At 37.5% G+C, this 27527-nt stretch overlaps 1 protein-coding gene across 7 annotated transcripts in view; it reads right to left on the bottom strand.

Moving 5' to 3' along the window:
* Positions 1-27527, bottom strand: part of LOC150088264 (ralBP1-associated Eps domain-containing protein 1-like) — a 791977-nt gene that overhangs the window by 357883 nt on the left and 406567 nt on the right. For all 7 annotated transcript variants that reach the window (XM_090369416.1, XM_090369413.1, XM_090369418.1 and 4 more), the window contains one exon: positions 6235-6325. In XM_090369416.1, coding sequence (XP_090225542.1) covers positions 6235-6325 — 91 coding nt within the window. The remainder of the gene's footprint in view (positions 1-6234; positions 6326-27527) is intronic.

Raw genomic sequence — 27527 nt, 5'->3', positions numbered from 1 at the left:
TGCACATAGAAGACTGCTGCACAAATTGGAGCAGTGTGGCATTGGTGGCAAATTGTTGCTATGGATAAAGAGATGGTTGAGTGGCAGAAGACAGAGTGGTAATTAATGGACACTGCTCATCGTGGACTAATGTTATTAGTGGAGTCCCTCAGGGTTCAGTTTTGGGTCCATTGTTGTTTTCTGTATTTATAAATAATATTGATGATAGTATATCAAGCTTAATTCCAAGTTTGCAGACGATACAAAGGTTGGCAGGGTTGTTAAGGACGCTACTGACCCTATGCTGCTGCTGCAACAGGATCTGGAAAGGTTGAGCAGATGGGCTGAAAGGTGGCACATGAAGTTTATCATTGACACATGTAAAGTACTACATATGGGAAACAGCAAACCCAGAGCAATGTATCAACTCTGTGGTACTACACTGACAATGGTAGAGAATGAAAAGGACCTGGGGGTAATCGTGCAGGCAGATATGGAGTTCTCTGAGCAGTGCAGATGGGCTGAAAGAGTAGCTCATGGTGTCTTATCAATGATATACAGGAATTTTTCTCGCAGGGATAGGGAGGTGATTATTCCCTTGTATAAGGCAATTAGCATTAGCATTAGTAGAGGCATTTGATGCAAGAAAGCAAGCTTATGCAGCATCAGCCAAAAAAAAAAAAAAAAAAAAAGTAACATAAATAAATAAAAATAACCACTTCCACTTCACCTCTCTGTTCGTTCGAAATACCTGTCCAGCTGAGCCTTAAACTTATTTAGGCTATCAACTTCCACGACAAGGGATGGAAGTCTGTTCCAATGGTCAGGCTGCACCTTGAGTACTGTATACAGGTCTGGAGGCCTCATTTCAAGAAAGATGTAAAGCTGCTAGAACAAGTACAGAGAAGGGCAACAAGGTTAGTGAACGGAAAGAAGGTTTGCTCTTATGAAGAAAGGCTTAAGTATTGCAAATTACAGTGTCTGAAGACTAGGCACCGGCGAGGTGATCTGATAGAGGTGTACAAAGCCTTGAATGGTTTGAGCATGCTCAATGCTGATGGGATAGTGCTTCTTGCTCAGAATAATCACCCGAGAGGGCATAAATTCAAATTGAGGAAAGACAGATGTAGGATAGATGTGGGGAAATTTGCCTTTAGTCAGCGGGTAGTTGGTTGGTGGAACAGAGTTCCATCCCTTGTTGTGGAAGTTGATAGCCTAAATAAATTTAAGGCTCAGCTGGACAGGTATTTCGAATGAACGGAGGGGTGAAGTGGAAGGGATTTTTTTTTTTTTTTTTTGACTGATGCTGCATAAGCTTGCTTTCTTGCATCATATGCCTCTACTAATGCTAATGCTAATATTGTAGTTGTAGGATATACCATGAAGATATATTCTATAATATTTTGCCGATTATAGTTATTGACCATATTTAAAATTGTGCGGTCAGCTTCTTCATGCTGTGTTCATTTTTGTGGAAGTTCATGGGCGGCAATATTTTTTTTGTAATCTTTGTCGTAAGTTTTTCTTAACTTATCTATAACAATCTACAAAGTAGGTTGAGCAAAACTACTACCAAAGCCTAACTGTAGTTTATGATGGGAAGTTTCTGCAAAATTGTTTGTTCTATCGCTTTCATGTAATGTTCATTGGTATATGGACCAAATATTAGAGGGAAATGTTGGTTCAGCTCTGGTACCACTGTTTCTGAGACATCCTATACACGTATCGGTAAACCATTCTAAAATTGGTTTAAACTGTTCTGGTAAATAATTTTCTACACTTGTAATTGCATGAATAATGTCTTCTTGGGGAACAAATGCAATAGATATGATTATTTTTGAATGTAATGCAAAGTCAAGACCCATATTATTATATCTTCCTAGAAGATGGTATGATGCCAAGTGTTTCTGAAGATTTTTAATTAAGTGAAATAAGCAACCATTAATGTTTACTTCTGGAAACACTGCATGAATAGCTTGATGGATTGCATGTTCATAATCCACATTTATGCTCTTTGGATTCAGTTGAGGCCAAAGTTTACATGTCATGTTAAATAATTTTTTTCAGGGTGATTCTGGAGGAATAGTAAATATTTTAGGAGGTTATAGTATCGATTATTCTGAGTAAAAAAGTTCATATTAACATGTGTCCAATTCTCAATGGATACGGAGATGCAGCTGTTTGAAACTGACGTGCACAAAGCCTTATGAGCCAATATTAAAGAATGATAAATGGCTTATTATTTGTATTTATTTACTTTTTTAGTGGTATAAAACACAAATAAATGACAATTTTTTTACAGTTCACAAATAAATGTTTGAAAATCCCACCGCCAACCTTAATGCACTTTGCAATTCTTGTGATAACATGGCGTGTTGGTCTTGGTGTTCTTTTATGAGGGCAGCAGTAACCAAAATGCGAGCACGCAATTCGTCTTTTGTATTCACTTTTCTTTGGGGGAGAAGACAGAGAGTGGTAATCAATGGACACTGTTCATCGTGGACTAATGTTATTAGTGGAGTCCCTCAGGGCTCAGTGTTGGGTCCATTGTTGTTTTCTGTATTTATAAATACAGAAAGGAGATGCAGCTGTTTGAAACTGACGTGCACAAAGCCTTATGAGCCAATATTAAAGAATGATAAATGGCTTATTATTTGTATTTATTTACTTTTTTAGTGGTATAAAACACAAATAAATGACAATTTTTTTACAGTTCACAAATAAATGTTTGAAAATCCCACCGCCAACCTTAATGCACTTTGCAATTCTTGTGATAACATGGCGTGTTGGTCTTGGTGTTCTTTTATGAGGGCAGCAGTAACCAAAATGCGAGCACGCAATTCGTCTTTTGTATTCACTTTTCTTTGGGGGAGAAGACAGAGAGTGGTAATCAATGGACACTGCTCATCGTGGACTAATGTTATTAGTGGAGTCCCTCAGGGCTCAGTGTTGGGTCCATTGTTGTTTTCTGTATTTATAAATGATATTGATGATGGTATATCAAGCTTAATGTCCAAGTTTGCAGATGATACAAAGGTTGGCAGGGTTGTCAAGGACACTACTGACACTATGCTGCTGCAACAGGATCTGGAAAGGTTGAGCAGATGGGCTGAGAGGTGGCAAATGAAGTTTAACATTGACAAATGTAAAGTACTACACATGGGAAACAGCAACCCCAGAGCAACGTATCAACTCTGTGGTACTACACTGACAGCGGTAGAGAATGAAAGGGACTTGGGGGTGATTGTGCAGGCAGATATGAAGTTCTCTGAGCAGTGCAGACGGGCTGCAAGAGTAGCTCATGGAGTATTGTCAATGATATACAGGAATTTTTCCAGCAGGGATAAGGAGGTGATTATTCCATTGTATAAGGCAATGGTCAGGCCACACCTAGAGTACTGTATACAGGTCTGGAGGCCTCATTTCAAGAAGGATGTAGAGCTGCTGGAACGAGTACAGAGAAGGGCAACAAGATTAGTGAATGGAACAAAGGGGTGCTCTTACGAAGAAAGGCTTAAGTTTTGCAAATTACAGTGTCTGGAGACTAGGCACCAGCGAGGTGATCTGATAGAGGTGTATAAAGCCTTGAATGGTTTGAGCATGCTCAATGCTGATGGGATTCTTCCTCTAGCTCAGAATAATCACCTGAGAGGGCATAAATTCAAATTGAGGAAAGACAGATGTAGGATAGACGTGCGGAAATTTGCCTTTAGCCAGCGGGTGGTTGGTTGGTGGAACAGACTGCCATCCCTTGTGGTGGAGGTTGATAGCCTAAATAAGTTTAAGGCTCAGCTGGACAGGTATTTTGAACGAACAGAGGGGTGAAGTGGAAGTGGGTTTTTTTTTTTTTTTTTTTGGCTGATGCTGCATAAGCTTGCTTTCTTGCATCAAATGCCTCTACTAATGCTTTGTATACTGTGCTTTTCATCCACCCCCACAAACAAAAATCTAATGGAGTGAGGTCTGGAGACCTTGGTGGCCAATGAATGGGACCACCGCGGCCGATCCATTGTTCAGGGAAAGTTCAATTTAGATATCGTATCACAGACGGGTATAATGTGCAGGAGCTCCGTCATGCTGAAAATACATACCAATCCTTGGTGGCCAAGGGAACATCTTCCAATAGTAGTGGAAGTTTGTTTTGCAGAAATTCTATGTAAATGGGCCCTGTAAGACGATTTTGTAAAACAACAGGCCCAGTGAACTGATTGTCAATGATACTACACCATTTGAAAATTTGTTTCTACAATGGCATGTGGATTTTCATCTGAACACCTACGAGAGCTACGGGTGTTGTTAATACCATTATGGGTGAAAGTAGCTTCATCGCTGAAGAGTATTAATGGAATTAATCGGTGATAAGCATTTACACACCGACAAAATTCCGATCGCCGGGCATCATCTCCTTGTACAGCAGTGTTGCACCCGCTGTATGTGAAATGGATACAAGCTGTGCTCACTTAATGTCACTCTTGTCTGTGGAACACCAATACACGTAGAAATTTTTCGTGTGCTAATAGTAGGACTATCCTCTACAGACTGAAGAAATGTGTTCTATTTCATCCACATTTTGTTCATTTGCATGTTCAAAAGAAATATGAGTCCTGGGAACTGTGCAAATTTCACGCAGTTTGGTGTAAACACTGAGTTTTTTTTACACCAAAATATTTTTTTTGGTGTGAACGCAGACAAACACCATATTGGCATATTCAGCATGCGAGATGTGCGGCATTATTAACAACACTTCTAACAGCAAACAGCATCAGGTTATAACTGCTTCTTGGTCACATCTGATTCAGGGAGCTGTGAGCACCAGTTTCAAACAGCTGTATCTCCATATCCATGGAAAATTGGACACATGTTTATATGAACTTTTTTACTCAGAATAATTGACTAAAATATTTACTATCCCTCCTGAATCACCCTATATATGTTGCAGCTCTTTTATCAGGCAGCAAACAAAACAATATAGGAAAAACTGCACCTCCATGTTTTCTATCTAGGATGACAAAAATTTGAGAAAAAAGAGGCGGCAAGAGCAAATAAGTGCCATCCATGAATAATTCCTTCATACGTTCAATCCACGTTGGACTAGTCTTTTTCTGAATCTGCTAGAAAAAGGGCAAAATTTGTCGGACTGTACTCATAAACAAAATACTTCTCAAGTATAAATATTGTCTCCCGATATTCTGGATTGGCCGGTGCTCTTAACGTTTAGACTCTCCTCCTCCTTTGTATGTTTCTGTGCATAACATTACTATTTGGAAAAATACCTTGCACTACACCAGTAACATCGTCAATGACTTTTGCCCTTATTTGTGTTGTGTTTTCCATGGTTGTCGGACAAGACGTTCCATGGCTGTATTTACTTTTTGGAATATAACATTTGCTGCATCTCCTAAGCTACTATATGTATATTCATTTCGTACAGAATGAAAAGAACCATCCTCTGCAATCGTAAGAAAATATTGATTATTCGGAAATAAATTAAACAGAAATGTTTTTCTTATAATTTTTGTCACCGAGTTTACTGTTCCCGAGTTGGCCCATCGCCCAGTTGTCATGTACCTATGATATTACAGCATTAACCCAATATATGGCCCACTCACAATTTCTATCATCATATTTTCATGAATATTAGCCAGGTGATGAAAAGAGTTTGACAACCATTGACCTAGACCATATTGCACTACTGTTTGTTATGTCTATACAAGAGTGTGTTCACAGACCAATTTGCATGTTGTGCATGCTGAAAAATTTTGAATAAAACATAGGGGGAATGCTACTACCTCCACCTAAGATTGGCTAACTACAGCCTTGACTGAAGAGGCCTTTATAAATTCTTTCAGTCACAGAGGAAATGAAACTAAACCTCTCCTGGAAGACTATATTGAATGCACTTTTCTTAGCATTTTGTAATATTTTATGTGTTTTGCAGTAAAAGGAAAAATGTTATAATATTTATCTCATGTTTTATTAATTTTATGTCAAAGAGGATCTGGAATGTAATGCGTTACATTTTTTTCTATTATGGACTGCAAAGATAATTATTATAATTGATGATCCTAGTTCTAGAATATAAATATGGCAGCTCCTACTGTTGTTATTGCTTTTTAGGGGCCTCAACAACTTAGACCAAATTGCACCAGTGTATTAGGCCTTTATGGGTGTGTGTTCACATTGACATTTCTTTCTAAAATTTAAAATCTGATGTGGCACATTATGAAAAATTTTAACAGTGACAGTGCAACTTACCTGATTGTAGTTTTTCCGCATCACTGCAAAATGTAACAGGCTGCCCATCGGGAGATAATCTTAATGCAACAGGATGCAGGATTCTTGGATCCTATACCAATAGAAAACTCAAAATTTACAACCTTTGAAATATTATCACTGCTAAAAATATGGCATGAAGGAGCAGTGGATAGCAAAGCCAATGGACATGAATAAAATTTTGTATTATATAATTTTAATGTGATGTTCACAAGATTAATATAATAGCAAAATATAGTCATGGGAGTGAATGCTATATCTCATGCATTTTTTACGGCTTTGTATTAACATGTTGTATACAGATACTCATAGGTTACAAAATTGGTTATTTTATTTAACGAATTTAAACATGTTCAATGCCTTTTATATTTGCAAGGACCCTTTATGTGTGCCTTTAGGTGCATTTGTAGGATGCTGGAACAAGTAGGCAGTTCCTTTCAGTAAATGGATTATCTGTGAAGAATCCTCACTCCAAGTAACATTGGTAACTGTTGTTGTTTGTAGCATTCTAACATCAACAGGTGCATTTGAACGAGATTCAGAATTTGCAACACTTGAATAGAATTCAATTTCAGTATGAGATGACATATTATAAAGAGCTGATTCAATTTCATCAGTTTCAAAATACTATTCCAATGCTGTTCCTTTTCAGTCCTGATGCCTCAACAACCATTTAGGGCAAATTTTTTTTGGAAAGCACTTTTTACACAAAATTTTATCAGTAGACTTACGCTAAAGATGATGTTTTGTTATGAGTAGTGCTACTTATTTAATTGTGATAAGTAGCTTGAAGGTTCTAATCATTTGTTGGCCACATATCTTTTTTGTGTTTAGCTTAGAAATTTTTACTTTTTAGCAAGGATATAACTAATTTAACATTACGATAAAGCATAACGTAAATCTTGAACTTGATTGTGTAAGGTAGAAAATAAAACTAAATAGCACAACACTGCATTTAGGAATCTATTAGCTTAGTGTCAATTAAGCAATTAAATTTATTAATTTTCAATGGGTTTTAACTGTGATAAATAAGCAGCTCAAAGGATTTAATCACTTGTTGGCCATATATCTTTTTTGTAGCTTACGAAATTTTACTTTTTAGTTAGAATTTAGAATTTTTACTTTTCAATTAAATTGTATTTAAATGGAAATCATTCTGTAGACTAGAGCAGCACAGCAACAGGTACAAAGAAGGGGACGTGCTGTGGCTTAAGGGAGAATCAAAGGTAGCAATTTTAAAACACAATCACAGCCTAAAAATGCGCAAATTGCAAAATGTTTGAAGACTTTTCTGGAACAGGACATGATCCAGCAAAGGAGGAAGTTTTTCTGTGTGCTAGGTGCAGAAAGTGTGAAGAAATTAGTCCCCAACTCAGCATTCTGATGGGCATTTATGAGAGTAAAGAGCAGGGTAGATGCCCTCGATGGAATTAAAATGGAGAGCTCATCAAACACTCAGCTGCTTAACTCAACACCAGAGTTCACTCCTGTGCATCAGCTGATTATAACGGCAATCTTAAAGGCAGAATGTGCTGGTCCCACAGGAGTAATTTATTGTTGGTAACTCTACTGTCAGGAACAAACACGGAAAATATGTTGTGAAGCACAGGTGGAATAGGACCTGGGTATGTCTGCCAGAGGCAAAAGTAGATGATGCTGTAGAGAAGATATCATCTTTTAAGGGCACAAAAGGTGATATTGTTGTACATGCATTAATGATATTAAGAGCAGGACATCAGAAGAGGGCCATGTTGGCAAAAAGTTGCAAATTAGGATCGAATTTGAAAGTGTCTGCAATTCTGCCCATACACGATAGGAAAACATATATGTTGAGAGCGTTGTCAATCAATTCAGCAATGGAGAGAATGTGCAAGCCTCATTGAGTAGAAAATTTCTCAGCATGGTCTGTGCTTGTTAGTAAGAAAGAATGTTTTTACAGGGATGGGATACACTTGAACAGAAGGGGTGCAAGACTCTTTGCTGATGCTATTGTGGCAGTGATAGGTGGGTCATAAAACTGACAGTTTGAAGGGATAAATAGACTAATAGTTTAACTAGTGCTGGAGGCAGAGGTGAAAGTGATTCTTGCATTGCTACTACAGCAGCCTGGAAAGCAAGGTGTCTGGGATTTCAGGCTCTGCTGTAGGTCATCATAGAACAATTGAATACATGGGCTGTGTTATGGTAACTAAGAGTAAACACGGGCATGTATACTTGCATGTAGACTAATGCCCGTGTTATGGTAACTAAGAGTAAGAACATGGACATGTATACTTCCATGCAGACTAATGCTAGGAGCATTGTAAATAAATTTGATGAATTTGAGACACTGATTAAGTCATCAAATGCAGACACTGTAAGAATAGTAGAGCCATGGTGTCACTCATACATAAGTGATGCTGAATTTGAATATGGGAAGTACAATGTATACAGGAAGGATAGACAGGAGAGGTAGAGAGGTTATACTCTTATTTAACAAGAATATAAAATCTATGGCGGTGCATCCAGTTGACTTGGGTGACTGGGGCAATGTTGAGTCAGTTTGGTGTGATATAAGCACTGGAAAAATGAAACTGAGAGTAGGAGTGGGTTATAGGCCTAATGACTGTGATGAAAACCAAACAGCTATACAGTTAAATAGAGTGGGCCAGCAAATCAGAATGTCTCATAATGGGGGATTTTAACTTTCAGATGTTGACTGGAAATTGTGTTTTGGTCATACACACTAGCAAGACTTTTCTGGATTTGTTGGATGACTGTTTGCTACAGCAGCGTGTTAGAGGGCAACAAGAGGAAGTTATGGTTATCAGTAATGACCCTTCATGCTTTAAGAATCTGCACGAAAAGACCCACTGGGTGACAGCGATTACAGTATACTAATGTGAAATTTAACTAAAGACATAGCGACTGTCAAGAATAAAGGGAATGGCTTTTGCTTTCAGAAGGGTGAATACAGTGGTCTCAGACAGTTTTTAAATTGAGTGCAGTGGGACCAACTGAGGATGTTACCAACAGAAAATTCTAAATGGGAAGTAATCAAAGAAGCTACTAGTTTTTCATACCAACAAAGAAATACTGTTTAAGGCTTAGAACTAAATGGCTGTCAGATGAACCCTGAGACACGTGGCAGAGAAAAGTGTATGGGATGCATATAAATTATTTTGTAATGAAGTCAAAGCAGGTTAGGAAAGCTAAGGCAGATTATCAAAGAAACTGCAAAGAATTCAAAGAAACTCAGCAAAGACTTCTATGCTTATATTAACAGTACAACGAAGGGGATCGATTGAATCATACTGGGCCACTTGATATCGATGTATTAACTGATGATGACCCTGCTTAGGTTGAGGGCAAACTCAAAATTCTGAATCGGCATTTTGAATCTACATTCACAAGAGGAATTCTTTAGGAAAGGGGATGCCAGAAGTTTATCAAATTCTAACGAGGAGCTAAATGACTTTGTGATAACTGAAAGGAAAGTGAAAGAGAAATTGTTGAGGATGGACATAAAAAAGACAATTATGGTGGACGGAATCTACTCAATTATATTGGGAGGCAGCAAAAGGAGGTAAGCAAAACCTTAGCCACAATTGTGAGAGCATCCTTGGATTCATGGGCAGTCCCTATGGACTGGAGATGTGCAAATATATCCCAATTCATAAAAGGGGATCAAAAGGCAACATCAGCAATTACAGACCTATTAGGCTAACGTCTGTTCCATGGAAAATAATGGAATCACTGGTTAAAGAAGTAATGCAGGACCATTTACAAAGGCATTCAATTATACTGCAATCACAGCATGGATTTGTCAAGGGGAAGGCTTGTCTAAATAATCTGATAGGATATTATTATTATTATTATTATTAGCTACATGGTGCAAGGAAGACTGAGACTTATGCTGCACCAGCAAAAAAAAAAAAAAAAAAAAAATTCCCCCGAGTTATCCTGAGAGAGAGAGAGGGGGGGGGACAGAGGGGGGGTCAAAAGAAGAAAACGGGGATCACCAAGAAAAAGAAGAATGATGATATCCAGCTCAGTACCCTAGGTGTGCCAAGCCCATACTCACCAGATGTGAGCCCCAGGGGTTATGATGCAATAACCACATACTAAAGTGTTAAACAGGTTTTGTAATAAATTCCAGGTATATGTTGTCATAAACTTTGCAATAAATAGAGAAGATTTGTAAATTGATGTTTAGTTTCAACTGTTCACTCTGAGTCATTTTTACTGGTTATTCTTTAGAATATGACAGATTTTTCTGAATGATCATTGCTGGGACATGGCATGATGCAGTGATGAACAGTTAGCTTCGCCCACCTGTTGCTTTGATAGGCTGCTAATTACTGCTAGTTTGCATTAGAGTGAATGACTAAAGCTGCAGGAATGTGAAGTACAGGTTGGCAAACCTGACCTTTGTTTGAAAATCAGAAAAGGATTTTCCAATTGTAATCCAGAAGCAAAGGGGTGGATACTATATACTGATGATTAACCCAGGAAGGATTCAAGCAAAAAACAGACTAGTTTGCGTTTGAGTAAACCCCCCCCCCCCACCACTGGATTATAATTGGAAAAGGATTTTCTGATTTTAATTCAGTGGCAAGGAGGAAGGTACTGTATACTAAAGACAAACCTGAGAAATGGAATAAACATACTAACAAAAGAAAGGAATAGCATACTAACTGAAATACCATATACTGAAGAGGTCTGAGCTTCCAATCACTGCGAGGAAGGCAATGGGCAGGAGGAACAAGATCTGTCAATCACTGTTTCTCACAGTGATCTGGGAAAGGGTATCATATTCTAAAGCGTAAAGTTTTACTGCTGCGGAAACATGTTGAAGAGAAAGCATTTAAGTGTAAATGATAAAGACAAAATTCTCCATGAAATTGACTAGGTTTTTAAGAATGCCAAGAAATATACCATACCTGCAAGAGCCATTTATGTACAGTTTTAAAAAACCCATAATCAAATTTAAATGTAATTGAAGAACAAAGACCAGGCAATGTGAACCAAGTTGATAAAGCTGTTCTAAAATGGGTACAAATAATACATGAAAGGAATATGCCAATATCTGTCCAATAATTAAGCAACAAGCTTTGAAATTTGCATAGCCTCTTGGACATAAGAATTTAATGCATTTGCATTGGGGGTTCGATAAATTTAAGAAGTACCACAGAACTCCAGAGAAAGTGTCGATGTAAGTGAAGAAGATTTCAATATTGGAGGAACAGCATTTTAAAGAATATTTTGGAAGAATATGAACCTAAAGGTGTTTTTAATGCTGATGAAATGGGTTTATTCTTTAAATGTCTGCCTAATAGAATACTTGTTTTTAAGATTTATATATTTTTTGGCTTAAAACAAAGCAAGAAAGCACTCATTGCACTTTGAAGGCAATATGACAAGTGAAAATTTAAAGACTTTTAGCCATCAGAAAATCAAAAAACCCAAGATGTTTTAGAAGCACAAATCATTGGAAGTTGACTACACCTTTAATAAAAAAAGGTATGAATGACAAGTGATAGTTTTGATGAATGGATATTAAAACTAGACAAGCATATGACTAAAGCAAAAAATGTGGGGATTATTGGTAACTGTCTGCCACATCCTGCCAGTATTTCCGCAAACTTAAAAGTATGAAGTTGTTGTTTTTACTACCCAACATCACATGAGAACTTCAGATAGTGGACCAAAGCATTATAAAATATTTTAAATTTCATTATCAAAAGGGAATATGAATATTAGCATTAATAGAGGCATATGATGCAAGAAAGCAAGCCTATGCAGCATCAGAAAATAAAAAAAAAAAAAAAAAAGGCTGTCCAGCTCAGCCTTAAATTTATTTAGGCTATCAAATTCCACAACGAAAGATGGAAGTCTGTTCCACCAACCAACCAACAACCTGCTGGCTAAAGGCAAACTTCCGAACATATATTCTACATCTCTCTTTCCTCAATTTGAATTTATGGCCTCTCAAATGATTATTCTGAGCAAGAGGAAGAATTCCATCAGCACTGAGCATGCTCAAACCAATCAAGGCTTTATACACCTCAATTAGATCACCTCACAGGTGCCTAGTATCCAGACATTATAATTTGCAAAATTTTAGCCTTTCTTCGTAAGAGCAACCCTTTGTTCCATTCACTAATCTTGTTGCCCTTCTCATTACTTGTTCCAACAGCTCTACACCCTTCTTAAAATAAGGCCACCAGACCTGTATATAATACTCAAGGTGTGGCCTGACCATTGCCTTGTAATCACCTCCTTATCCCTGCTAGAAAAATTCCTGCATATCATTAACAAGACACTATGAGCTAGTCTTGCAGACCGTCTGCACTGCCCAGAAAATTTCATATCTACCTGCACAATTACCCCAGGTCCTTTTCGTTCTCTACCACTGTCAGTGTAGTACAACAGAGTTGATACGTCACTCTGGGTTTGCTGCTTCCCATATGTAGTACTTTACATTTGTCAATGTTAAACTTCATTTGCCACCTCTCAGCCCATCTGCTCAACTTTTCTTTGTTTCAGCAGCGTACTGTCATTACTGTCCTTAACAACCATGCGAACCTTCGTATCGTCTGCAAACTTGGACATTAAGTTTGATATACCATCATGAATATCATTTATAAATACAGAAAACAAGAATGGACCAATACTGAACCCTGAGGGACTACACTAATAACATTAGTCCACGATGAGCGGTGTCCACTGATTACCACTCAGTCTTCTCCCACTCAACCCTACCTTTATCCACAGCAGCAATTTGCCTCCAATGCCACACTGCTCCAATTTGTGCAGCAGTCTTCCATATTTGCTAATGCTATCGAGGCAGTGTTAGGTGGGTCGGAAAACTGCTAGCTTGGGGGAAGACAAAGACCAATAGATTGACAGTAGCCACTGGCAGAGGTGAAAGAGATTCTTGCACTGTTTCTATTAGAATGAGCAGAAGCATGAAAAACAAGATGCATGGTATTTCAGAGACTGCTGGGAGCCATTGCGGAACAAGTAAACACATGGGTTGTGTTAGGGTAGCTAAGAATAGAAACAGGTGTAGGTATACTTGCGTGTACACCAATGCTAGGAGTTTAGTAAATAAATTTGATGAATTTGAGGTATTGCTCAAAACATCAAAGGCAGATATTGTTGGGATATCAGAGACGTGGTGTCACACAGATATAAGGGATGCAGAACTGCAATTTGGGGAGTACAACGTCTACAGAAAGGATAGACAGGATAGGAAGGGGGGAGGGGTTATGCTATTAGTTAAGAAACACATAAAAACCAAGGAAATGAAGCCAGTCGACATCGCTGGACAGTGCAGTGTTGAGTCAGTTTGGTGTGACATAAGCATTGGGAGATCAAAATTGAGAGTAGGAGTGTGCTATAGGCCTAATGACTCTGATGAGTATAATAAGGTACTGTACAGGGAAATAGAGTGGGCCAGTAAATCAGAGAGTCTTATAATGGGAGATTTTAATTTCCCAGATATTGACTGGAATTTGGGGGCTGGTTACTCACACACTAGCAGGGCTTTTGTGGATTTATTGGATGATTGTTTTCTACATCAGCATGTTAGGGAGGCAACTAGAGGGAGTAATACTCTTGATTTGATTATCAGCAGTGATTCTTCATGCATTAAGAATCTGCAGATAAACGAACCGCTAGGTGGCAGTGATCACAGTGTGCTGAAGTGGGATTTACTCAAAGAGGTAACTACCATTAAGGGTAAAGGGAAGGGTTATTGCTTCCGTAAAGGCGACTACGATGGACTGAGACAGTATTTAAATTCTATACAGTGGGACCAACTGATGATGTTACCAACAGCAAATTCAAAATGGGAAGCATTCAAAGAACTTATCTTGGAAGCTACTAGGCTTTACATACCAACTAAGAAATATTGTTCAAGGTTTAGGCCAAAATGGATGTCAGATGAACTAATGAGGTATATGGCAGAGAAGAAAAATGCATGGGATACTTACAAATTAACACATGACACAGAAGCCTATGATAGATACAAGTTGATATGCAACCAAGTTACAAAGGAGGTTAGGCAGGCGAAGGCAGATTACGAGAAATCCTTGGCAAGGGATGCAAAGAAAAACAGCAAAGAGTTCTTTACTTATGTAAACTCTAGAAGGAAGGGGATGAATCAGATTGGTCCACTTGATATTGATGGGTCAACCGTTGATGATCCTGCTCAGGTAGCTAACAAACTAAATGAATATTTTGCATCGACATTCACACATGAGGAGTTATTCAGCAAGGGGAATGCCAGAGGTGTATTCAACTCTAGCAGTAAGCTACAGAATCTTGAAATAACTGGGAGTAAAGTGGAGGAGAAACTGTTGAAGATAAACACAAGAAAGGCACCCGGGGTGGATGGGATCTATCCAGTTATATTAAAGGAGGCAGCAAAGGAAGTAAGCAAACCCTTAGCCATAATTATGAGAGCTTCCTTTGACTCAGGGGAGGTACCCATAGACTGGAAATGTGCAAATTTGACCCCAATTCACAAAGGAGGATCAAAGGCTGACACAAGTAATTATAGACCTGTGAGCTTAACTTCTGTTCCAGGAAAATTAATGGAGGCACTGGTTAAAGAGGCACTGCAGGATCATTTAGACAAGACTTCAGTTATAGCTCAGACACAGCATGGTTTTGTTAAGGGGAAGTCTTGCCTGACCAACTTGATTGGATACTATGATGCAGTCACGAAAGAACTGGATGCAGGGAATAACTTTGATATTATATACTTGGATCTTAGAAAGGCTTTTGATACTGTTGCACATGGAAGACTGCTACACAAATTGGAGCAGTGTGACATTAGAGGCAAATTGCTGCTATGGATAAAGGGGTGGTTGAGGGGGAGAAGACAGAGAGTGGTAATCAATGGACACTGCTCATCGTGGACTAATGTTATTAGTGGAGTCCCTCAGGGCTCAGTGTTGGGTCCATTATTGTTTTCTGTATTTATAAATGATATTGATGATGGTATATCAAGCTTAATGTCCAAGTTTGCAGACGATACAAAGGTTGGCAGGGTTGTCAAGGACACTACTGACACTATGCTGCTGCAACAGGATCTGGAAAGGTTGAGCAGACGGGCTGAGAGGTGGCAAATGAAGTTTAAGATTGACAAATGTAAAGTACTACACATGGGAAACAGCAACCCCAGAGCAACGTATCAATTCTGTAGTACTACACTGACAGCGGTAGAGAATGAAAGGGACTTGGGGGTGGTTGTGCAGGCAGATATGAAGTTCTCTGAGCAGTGCAGACGGGCTGCAAGAGTAGCTCATGGAGTATTGTCAATGATATACAGGAATTTTTCCAGCAGGGATAAGGAGGTGATTATTCCATTGTATAAGGCAATGGTCAGGCCACACCTAGAGTACTGTACACAGGTCTGGAGGCCTCATTTCAAGAAGGATGTAGAGCTGCTGGAACGAGTACAGAGAAGGGCAACAAGATTAGTGAATGGAACAAAGGGGTGCTCTTATGAAGAAAGGTTTAAGTTTTGCAAATTACAGTGTCTGGAGACTAGGCACCAGCGAGGTGATCTGATAGAGGTGTATAAAGCCTTGAATGGTTTAAGCATGCTCAATGCTGATGGGATTCTTCCTCTAGCTCAGAAAAATCACCTGAGAGGGCATAAATTCAAACTGAGGAAGGTCGGATAGATGTGCGGAAATTTGCCTTTAGCCAGTGGGTGGTTGGTTGGTGGAACAGCCTTCCATCCCTTGTGGTGGAGGTTGATAGCCTAAATAAGTTTAAGGCTCAGCTGGACAGGTATTTTGAACGAACAGAGGGGTGAAGTGGAAGTGGGTTTTTTTTTTTTTTTTTGGCTGATGCTGCATAAACTTGCTTTCTTGCATCAAATGCCTCTACTAATGATAATGCTAATGTGTAAAGTATCAAAAGCCTTTCTAAGATCCAATATATAATATCAAAGTTGTTCCCTGCATCCAGTTCTGTTGTGACTGCATCATAGTATCCAATCAAATTAGTCAGGCAAGACTTCCCTTAACAAAACCATGCTGTGTCCGAGCTATAACTGAAGTCTTGTCTAGATAATCCTGCAGTGCTTCTTTAACCAGTGCCTCCATTAATTTTCCTGGAACAGAAGTTAAACTAACAGGTGTATAATTACTTGTTTCGCCCTTTGATCCTGCTTTGTGAATTGGGGTCACATTTGCACATCTCCAGTCCATGGGTACCTCCACTGAGTCCAAAGAAGATCTCATAATTATGGCTAAGGGTTTGCTTATTTCCTTTGCTGCCTCCTTATAACTGGATAGATCCCATCCACTCCGGGTGCCTTTTTTGTTTATCTTCAACAATATTTCTCCACTTTCCTCTCAGTTATTACAAAATCATCCAGCTCACTGCCAGAGTTTAACTCACCTCTGGCATTCCCCTCAATGAATAACTCCTCATGGGTGAATGTAGATGCAAAACAGCCATTTAGTTTGTTAGCCACCTGAGCAGGATTATCAACAGTTGAACCATCAATATCCAGTGGACCAATCTGATTCATCCCTTTCCTTCTAGAGTTTACATAGGTAAAGAATTCTTTGCTGTTTTTCTTTGCATCATTTTGCCAAGGATTTCTCATAATCTGCCTTTGCCTGCCTAATCTCCTTTATGATTTGGTTACAGACCAGCTTATATCTATCATAGGTTTCCATGTCACCCATTAATTTATTTTTCATGCATTTTTCTTCTCTGCCACATGTCTCATTAGTTCATCTTACATCCATTTAGGCCTAACAACCTTGAACAATATTTCTTAGTTGGTATGTAAAGCCTAGCAGCTTCCAAGATAAGTTCTTTGAATGCTTCCCATTTTGAATTTGCTGTTGGTAACATCATCATTTGGTCCCACCGTATAGAATTTAAATACCGTCTCAGACCACCGTAGTCATCTTTACGAAAGCAAGAACCCTTCCCTTTATCCCTGATGGTAGTTACCTCTTTGAGTAAATCCCACTTCAGCACACTGTGATCACTGTCACCTAGTGGTTCCTTTATCTGCAGATTCTTAGTGCATGAAGAATCACTACTGATAATCAGATCAAGAGTATTACTCCCTCTAGTTGCCTCCCAAACATGCTGATGTAGAAAACAATCATCCAATAAATCCGCAAAAGCCTTGCTAGTGTGTTAGTGACCAACCCACAAATTCCAGTCAATATCTGGGAAATTAAAATCCCCCATTATAAGATTCACTGATTTACTGGCCCACTCTATTTCCCTGTACAGTTCTTTATTATACTCATCAGAGTCATTAGACCTATAACATACTCCTCCTCTCAATTTTGATCTCCCAATGTGTTAGTGACCAAATTGACTCGACACTGCACTGTCCAGCGATGTTGACTGGTTTCATTTCCTTGGATTTTATGTGTTTCTTTACTAATAGTATAATCCCTCCTCCCTTCCTATCTTGTCTATCCTTCCTGTACACATTGTACTCCCCAAATTCCAGTTCTGCATTCCTTATATCTGTGTGACACCACGTCTCTAATATCCCAACAATATCTGCCTTTGTTGTTCTGAGCAATACCTCAAATTCATCAAATTTATTTACCAAACTCCTAGCATTGGTGTACATGCACCTGTTCCTATTCTTAGCTACCCTAACACAACCCATGGTTATGTTAGGGTAGTATTGCATTTCAGGTAGCAGTTCTTGTATTGCATTATCAATGCAATACAAGAATGTAAGAAACCTGGGAGTTTTAATAAACCTTAGAGATTGTATATCTGAACTGGAAAAAGTTTGGATAAATGACGTGAGTGAATACAGTATTCAAAATTGTTTGTTGAAAGCAGGATTTGCATTGAGTACAGAAGTTGAACAACAATGGGACAAACAAGATGAAATTATACTTTTACAATTGAAAAACTTTTGAACATCATGTACTGTACAAAACAAAATTACCAAATTTTTAAATTTTACTGTGGAAAAGAAAATTAGGAACTTTTTTAATTTGTAATATCTACCCACAATAATTGTACAAATATATAATTTAAATAAGTACGTTTTTGAAATAAAATATAGTAAAAATAAATGCAGATTCATTTTTGTTTTTATTTTAAATCCATTTAAAGCTTTAAACATTTCAATCAGGTCTCATTGCTGGTGTCTAATTTCCAGATACTGAAGTCATTCTTGGTAAGCATACCATTTCTTCCTCCAAATTATCTTGCTGCTGTTCTCTGTACTCATTCCAATAAATTCACATTTTTTTCTAAAATAAACTTTCAGACTAGTAACGCAGTACTCAGGGATAGGATAATCATGTTGATGCCCTGTAAGTGCTGACGTATATTTTATCTGTGTTTCCATGTAATTCCAAATAATTGTGGACACAGTTAGCAGTAAGAAAACAAATTTAAAATTTGAAAGAGAAGTTCACACCTCTTAGCTTCTTTTTTCTAATCTGGGCTTATAAATGTTGAAATGAATAAACATTTTCAGAAATTCTGATCTAGAAGTTGATGAATCCAAATCACATAATACCTAAACAGATGTAAATTATATATTCTGATCTAGAAGTTGATGAATCCAAATCAAATGATACCTAAACAGATGTAAATGATATTATGGCCTTAAAAAAAAAACTGAAAAACATTTTTATTTTTCATGATTTTTTAAGTTAAATTGACTCTTGATAATAATTAATATAATCTGATGTATCAGTTGTCTCATCATCATAAGCCCAATGCCATGGGAACTCATCACTATGAGCATATGTATGTTCTTGAGTTAACATACTGTATAAACTGTAGACCAAAAAGAGTGTTAAAAATTCTTGATATAGTGAACTTCCAATTATCTGAGGTCAATAGGAAGTAAATTTTGCCAAATAATCAAAACCCCAAATAATCCATAGAATGAAAGAAAAACTTGTAAACATGACAAAAAGTTGAATTTATTTATATATACAGTATTCATATTTATAAAAGTATAAACAAGGTGAGAAGATTTAAAATAAGAAAAAGGGTAAGGTAAAGAAAGCCAACACAAGAACGATGAGAAATGGATATTTCTCATCGTTCTCATCACATTTCTTATGCAGAAAATTAGTTTTCCGGCACCGGACTCTAGCACTGCTCGCTTGGTAAACAGACGGTAGGTGTTATTGGTCTGGAGCCGAAATCGAGAAGGATATATTGATTGACAGGTAGGCGTGGCAAACGATGAAATGATTGGTGGTGGCCCGACAGAGGAAAAGCTACTGTGTAGTCATTGGTTGGCATTATAATGTATATTTATGAGTAAAGAACGGTGCATAATAGTTTTGTAATGAATGGTGAACAGGTAATAGTAGCGATGAATCTTTTAAAGATGGAAGAAATTTGTAAGGAAATAAAACATTGGTTGATTTTTTGATGAAAACTAAATTAATAAAAGTTTCGTTCTGTTCATTTTTATGTTCTTTATTATGTTTTTTTCTCATTATTAAAAGCAGATTTTTGGAGTTCATGAGCATTTTTACTATACTGTTGACTTAGGTTTGGCTACGAAAAAAGGAAAAGGTTTCTTTATTTTTCATTATATTTCATAACCTGACCTTAAATAGTAGGTTAGGAAATAATAGAAAGGTTTCCTTATATTCAGTGACCCAACCTTAAACGTTAGGTTAGGTTAGGAAATAAATAATATAAGAAAAGAAAGAAAGATTCTATATATATATGTATATACAGGGTGATTCACTACCAGTGCGACAAACTTTCAGGAGGTGTAGGGGGCACAAAGACGAATCGGAATCACATAGCACTGCAGGGTCCGAAATGCCTTCGTCATGCGGTAGAGGACGTTGAACGGGAGGTTGCGTGAACAGCGATCCCGAGGCTAGTAGGATGGACGAGTATTCAAACGTTGAACTGGCCAACATACATGCACCTCACGTATGGAGCTGCGGACTGTAATGGGCGCGCCGCTCTGCGCTTGTACCAGGAACGTTTCAAGCACAGGCATGCTCCTCATCATGCGATTTTCGCACGTGTGCACAGAAGGTTACGTGAGACTGGTTGTTTCACGAGAGGTACCATGAATGGAGAGCGAACGACGAGGATGCCAGACAATGAGGAGAATGTCCTACGTCTTGCAGAAGGCAATCCGAGTATGAGTACTCGAGCGACAGGCCAACGATTGGGTATTTCCCAATCCACTGTATGGAGGATACTGTTAACAAACCAAATGAGTTCATACCATCTGCAACGCGTCCAATCATTGGAGCCTGTGGATTATCCACTCCGGAGGACTTTTGCTACTTGGTTTCTTCAACAGAAACGGTTCGCAAATGCTGACTTCCAGCGGGATCACTGTTCACGCGACCTCCCGTTCAACGTCCTCTACCGCATGATGAAGGCATTTCGGACCCTGCAATGCTATGTGATTCCGATTCGTCTTTGTGCTCCCTACACCTACTGCAAGTTTGTCGCACTGGTAGTGAATCACCCTGTATATATTTTATATATAGTGAATAGCTGTTGAGGTGTTAATCAATGTTATAATACGTGTGTATCCGCACGAGTGTCTTTAAAAATAAAAGTACAGTTATAAAAAAATAATATTTTGTTAATACACAATAGTCCACATGATTGTAAAGAAAAAAGGTTAGATTACCCCCTCCATTTTGGGAGGGGGTTCAAGCTCCCACAGGATTCAAGTGGAGGTAACCTGACCTTTTTTCACCATTATGGAAAGCGTTCATTACGGTAAGTTACCATTAGTGCTTCTAAAATGATACCAACCCTATGTTATCATGTGTTGTGTTCGCGCACCAGTAGGAACATTGTTTGCCACGCCTACCTGTCAATCAATATATCGTTCTCGACTTTGCTCCAGACCGATAACACCTACCGCCTGTTTACCGAGTGCTGTATCGGGAAACTAATTTTCCACGTAAGTTATCCGACTTTTCTCGTCGTTCTCATGTTGGCTTTCTTTACCTTCGCCAAGAAAAAAAATCTTAAAAAAAAAAAATAAAAAAAAAAAAAATAATATGAATACAAAATTTTCTGAAAAATGAAAAAATTAAGTTAGCTTTTCTTTTCTTGATTTATCTTCCAGTGCATGGTATATATTTATAAATTAATAAATTTCGACGCATCATCTTATCAGCAAGAGAAGCATTTCCTTGTTGTTCCATGTAGTCAAGCAGAGATGCATTAAAGTCGACACCTTTTCATGATTATTAGAGCTGAAGATTTTATTCAATAGGAAAAAAAAAAAAAAAAAAAAACAATGCTTTTCCATTTTAGAAAGAGAGATATAAATTTTTAAAAAATTCAGGGAAGACCATTAAGATTAACTATATGTGGCCGAGGAACATTGCAAAATGCAAACAAACAAACAACACCTGTAATAGAGGCCGACCGGGCTAGCCGAGTGGGTAAAGTACCTGCCCGGCAACCCAAAGGTCGCGGGTTCGATTCCCGCCTCGGGCTTGGATCAAAGTACTGCAAAAACCTTGGGAGGTGCAATATGGCCACAGAAGCCGATGCGCCAACAACTACCAAATCAAAAATCAAAAATCAACCTGTAATAGATTCCACATATTTCTTTTTGTTTTCCAACTTAGACCTACATGGGGTGTAGCACACTTCAGTTATTTTGCCCGCAAACATTGAGAGTCTACTTATAATATATATCAGAGCACAGTGTTTATCCTTCTAACATCTGTTATGCAACCAAAGTAATATAGAAAAATTTAAAGGCACTGTTAATGTTTAACATTTCATAATGATATATATATCCAAGGAGGTGCTAAATGTGATGCATCTTGACTGCGATGATGCAGATGAAAATAATCTGCGACTGCTACAATAATGCATTCATGGAAATAGTTTACTGTATCAAGTACATATTGAGAAAGAAAGGTGGGCAGGATGCTCGAAGAAAGCTGAATAGGACAACAATCTCTGTCTCAGGAAGTGGAAAATGTATAGAATTCACTAATCAGGTTTTTTTGTGATAAACTACAGGAAATTGTTGAAAACAAAGAAAATGGCAACTTAAAACTGTATCCTTAATTCTGATATGACATAATAAGAAAAAAAAAAAAAAAAAATTGATAGCAAAATAATTTTCATGGCTGCGAACTCTCTGAACTAACTTATGCACCCAAAACTTAATAAAAATCATTTCACTCTGAAAACCTTTAATGTTTTTTTTTTTGTTTTCTTTTTTTAAACAGCCATTTTTCCGCAATTAAATAATTAATGGTGCAGATTGAGAGTAAAAACAATACTTGAGGAATACTAAAATTCACACTTTTTTTTTTTTTTTTACAAAATGCAAACAAAATTCACACAATATATTTTTAGCATATCATTTTTAAAAATGTGTCCATTTATAGGTTAACAAGAACTAGTTTAAAGTTTAAAAGACAACTTGAAGGGCCCAGATATTAATATATATCCTTATTTAATCAAGCATCTTTAATTTATAGTACCAGTTCTGATATTTTTAGTTATTTTTGTTTGACTAAACTCTTAAACAGAAGAAAACCAGTCAGTTATCTGCTATCCAAATATAGCTACAAAGTAGCAGCAGCAATAATTTAATTTTTCTCATTGATATTTTTGTAAAATATGCATGTCATGTTCAACTTTAAAGTACTACTACTACTACTTTATAAATGCTATCATGTTTCGCTCCTTAAAAGTTTGCGACTGTGAGCATGCGAGAGCCTATGACTATAACACACTGTAACTTGCCCTGCCATTCCATTTCCCCTTCTGCAAGTCACTTATAACATATAACAAATATTTTTACATCTGGCCTTGTAGTTATACTGCACTCAGTTCCAAAGCTGTTCAACAGTTTTATCAGATGTTCTACAATTCTTTCCTAGCTTGTACATTGTTCTGCATTGTCAAAAAATTTCATTGCAGAATAATGTTTTTTAGATAAGGTCTCCATACTTAGAATACTGTGTCCAAGTATGAGACCTTATTTGAAAAAATACATTGGGATTCTTGAAAGTATCTAAAGATGGACAAATTGCATGGTGAGATAAAAAAAATGATGACAACAAGAGAAAAGACTTCAACTATGTTGGGCTACAGAGTCTGGCAACTAGGCACCTTGGAAGAGATCTTATTGAGATTTATAAGGCTCTGAGAAGGGTTAGTAAAATGAAAGCAGGCAGAATTTTTATTGTTATAAAGAATTCCAGAACTAGAGAACATAAATTCAAATTACAAGGGAAGAGGTTTAGATTGCAGGAAGTTTTCTTTTACCCACTAAGTTGTTCATTACTGAAACAAGTTGCAACCACAGGTAGTTATTATTATTAGCCATATGGTGCAAGGAAGCCTGAAGCTTATGCTGCACCAGCCAAAAAAAAAAAAAAAAAAAAAAAAAAAATTCCCGAGTTACCCTGAGAGAGTGAGAGAGAGAGAGTCAAAAGGGAATCACCAAGAAAGAGAAGTATGATGATATCCAGCTCAGGACCCTGGGTGTGCCAAGCCCATATTCACCAGATGTGAGCCCCTGGGGTTAAAGTTGAGGCTGATAGGTTGAAGAAGTTCAAATGTCAACTGGATAGTATCCTATATGATGGAGGAAAGCACATGATTTGTATATCATTATCTACTCTTTTTTTTTTGGCTGGTGCCGCAAAAGCCTGGGGCTTCCTTGCACTATATGGCTAATAAAATAAAATAAAATAAACAATAATAAAAAAAAAAAAAAGAAATTATGATTATTGGTGAATATTTCCATAACACATGAACCAAAATACCACATAATGTGCATAATAACACATTATGTAGAATGAAAAAAAAAAATAAAAAAAAAAAAGCCAAGCAAAGGTGTGGACATATAACAAATTGTAAAATGATATACGCTTGAGAGTATACCAGAGGGTCAAATGAAACAAGTAGGCAATATTTATATTATTATATTAAGTGCAATAGCATCATTAATACACAGCCATTTCTGAATAAACAGAATATTTATAAGGCGGCATCGTTTTAAGTTATAACTCATATTGTGAACAGCGAGTTGCCATGATATTGCACTACTTCGAATAAGTAACGCTGCACCTAAGGAGAAGACTCCTTAGGTGAAGCGTTACTTATTTAAAGTAGTGCAATATCATGGCAACTCGTGAAGGTATTCACAATATGAGATATAACTTAAAACGATGCCGCCTTATAAATATTCTGTTTATTCAGAAATGGCTGTGTATTAATGATGCTATTGCACTTAATATATACATAGTCTAAATTTGCTCGCAGCTTGAGGTTTTAGCCCTAAATGTGTCTTATTATTATATTACATATTTTATTCCTTGTTCTTTATTGTTCCTCTTCACATAAGAACAAAATTATAGACATCTATTCTTTTTTGGCAGTGCTCAAGGAAAGAGGAAGATGATGACTAATTCTGGTGCAGCATTCATTACATAATAAAAAAAAAAAAAAAGAAATTATGAATTTTTCTAGAATTTTTCTCAGCTTGGTCTGTGCTTGTTAACAAGAGAGACTGCTTCTATAGGGATGGGAATGGGATACACTTAAATAGAAAGGATTCCAGAATACAGTTGGTCGTCGACTTACGACCGACTTCCGTTCTGACTGACAGGTCGTAAGTAGATCTGGTCGTATGTCGGCCATATATTTATTAACAGTATTTTTTAACCTTTCTAATCTTTTTATCATCTTTATGATTTATTTTTATAATCTTTTATTTTTCATTTTAAATACAGTAATGTTTTTATCTTTTACTTAGCGATACTGAATATACCTTCTTTTCTACGCCCAGGCTATCTCTCTCTCTCTCTCTCTATGAGGTTAAATTCAAACGTTCTCTACATTTTAATTGGTTTATTATTCATACTGTTTATAAAAAAACAAAACTACAATCTATAATTATATTGTACATAATGTACTGTAAACACAAAAATACAATCTAAAATTAATGTAAAAATTAATACAAATGAAATTTACAAAATCAATTTTCAATCTTTGCTTGTGCTGGGTTGTGCATCGTCAGGGCCATGTTCTTGGGTTGAGGTAGGAAATGTTCATTTATAGAGACATTATGCAAAGAAAATCTTTTTTTTAAAAACGCTTCAACCACCCCGTACTAGCCTGAAAATCTTCTGTGTAATCGTCTCCGGCGCGTGATTTTAAACTGAAACAAACTTCTAGCCTTTGCTTGCACTGTGTGAAGGCTCATGGGTGTATTTTTTTGTATTAAATCTTCCATCCACATAAACAACAATTTCTCCATTTCATGGATGGGTTCCTGTCATTGTTTGGTTAAAATTGTAGACTTAATAAGTGCAGAACCTTTCACAGCTTCCCGAATTCTTTCTTTGTCCTTAAGTATCGTCAATACCGTGGAATGTGATAACTTCAAGTCACATGCTATCGTATTCACTTTCTTTCCGCCTTCATACTGCTGGATAATTTTCATTTTACACTCTAAATCAATAGTTTTCCTTGACTTTTTAGCTGGCGTATATGTAGATGAAGTCATTTTCCTTTTACTAAACATTTTATGCGTATTTCAGTAGAATTTTAATTAATACACCACACGCAACAGATACTTGAAAGCGACTGGGTGTATGTGAGAGAGAGTGACTGGGTGTATGAGCCTGGTGCTGTCTTCAGGCCTCCCGTCATCGATTAATTAATTTATTATTATTTTTTTTTGTGGTCGTAAGTGCGGCCGGTCGTAAGTCGCATAGGTCGTAAGTCGACGACCAGGTGTATTTGCTGATGCTATCGACGCAGTGTTAGGTGGGTTGGAAAACTTCTAGCTTGAGGAGGGGAGATACACAGACTAATAGATTAGCAGTAGCTGCTGGCAGAGGTGAAAGTGATTCTTGCACTGCTTCTATTGGAATGAGCAGCAGCCTGAAAAAAAAAAAGATGTAGGGGATTTCAGAGACTGTTGCGAGTGACTGCGGTACAAGTAAACACATGGGCTGTGTTAGGATAGCTAAGAATAGGAACAGGTGCATGTACACTTGCGTGTACACCAATGCTAGGAGTTTGGTAAATAAACTTAATGAATTTGAGGTGTTGGTGAAAACATTAAAGGAGGCAGATATTGTTGGGATATCAGAGATGTGGTGTCACAGAGATATAAGGAATGCTTGTTATTTATTTGGTTTTTAGGAGCATTAGCAACTAAGGCCATATTGCTCCGGGATATGCGGTGGTCATTCCCTGACCTTTCTGAAGCCTCCGTATTTGGTGGTAACGGGCTCGAACCCCGGTCTAATCAAGAAGCGTGTGCTACGCACTGCTGCTCCTTCCCACCTGGCTATGGAGGCGCCCTAAAGAATGCAGAAATGGAATTTTGGGAGTACAATGTGTACAGGAAGGATAGAAAAGATAGGAACGGAGGAGAGGTTATGCTATTAGTTAAGAAACACATAAAATCCAAGAAAGTACAGACAGTTGACATGGCTGGACAGTGCAGTTTCAAGTCAGTTTTGTTTGACATAGGAACTGGGAAATCAAAATTGAGATTAGGAGTGTGTTATAGGCCTAATGGCTCAGATGAGTATAATAATATACAACTGTACAGGGAAATAGAATGGGACAGTAAATTAGAGAGTCATATAATGGGGGATTTTAATTTCCCAGAAATTGACTGGAATTTTTGGTTGGTCACACACACACACACACACACACACACACACACACACACACACACACTAGCAAGGCTTTTGTGGATTTACTGAATGATTGTTTTCTATAGCAGCATGTTCTGGAGGCAACTAGAGGGAGTAATACTCTTGATCTGATTTTCAGTAGTGATTCTTCATGCATTAAGAATCTGCAGATAAAGGAACCACTAGGCGGCAGTGATCACAGTGTGCTGAAGTGGGATTTACTCAAAGAGGTAACTACCATCAGGGGTAAAGTGAAGGGTTTTTGCTTTTGTAAAGGCGAATACGATGGTCTGAGACAGTATTTAAATTCTATACAGTGGGACCAACTGATGATGTTACCAACAGCACATTTAAAATGGGAAGCATTCAAAGAATTAACCTTGGAAGCTACTAGGCTTTTCATACCAGCTTTTCATATTGTTCATGGTTTAGTCCTAAATGGATGTCATATGAACTAATGAGACATATAGCAGAGAAGAAATATGCATGGGATACATATAAATTAATAGGTGACATGGAAGCCTATGAGAGAAATAAACTGGTCTGTAACCAAGTCACAAAGGAGGTTCGGCAGATTATAAGAAATCTTTGGCAAAGGATGTAAGAAAAACAGCAAAGAGT

Source organism: Mastigoproctus giganteus, chromosome 3, assembly GCF_048544385.1.
Source record: "Mastigoproctus giganteus isolate SK-2022 chromosome 3, ASM4854438v1, whole genome shotgun sequence".
Classification (NCBI taxonomy): Eukaryota; Metazoa; Arthropoda; class Arachnida; order Uropygi; family Thelyphonidae; genus Mastigoproctus; species Mastigoproctus giganteus.
The sequence above is the reverse complement of the archived record's forward strand: the minus strand, read 5'-3'. Positions and strand labels throughout refer to the sequence as shown.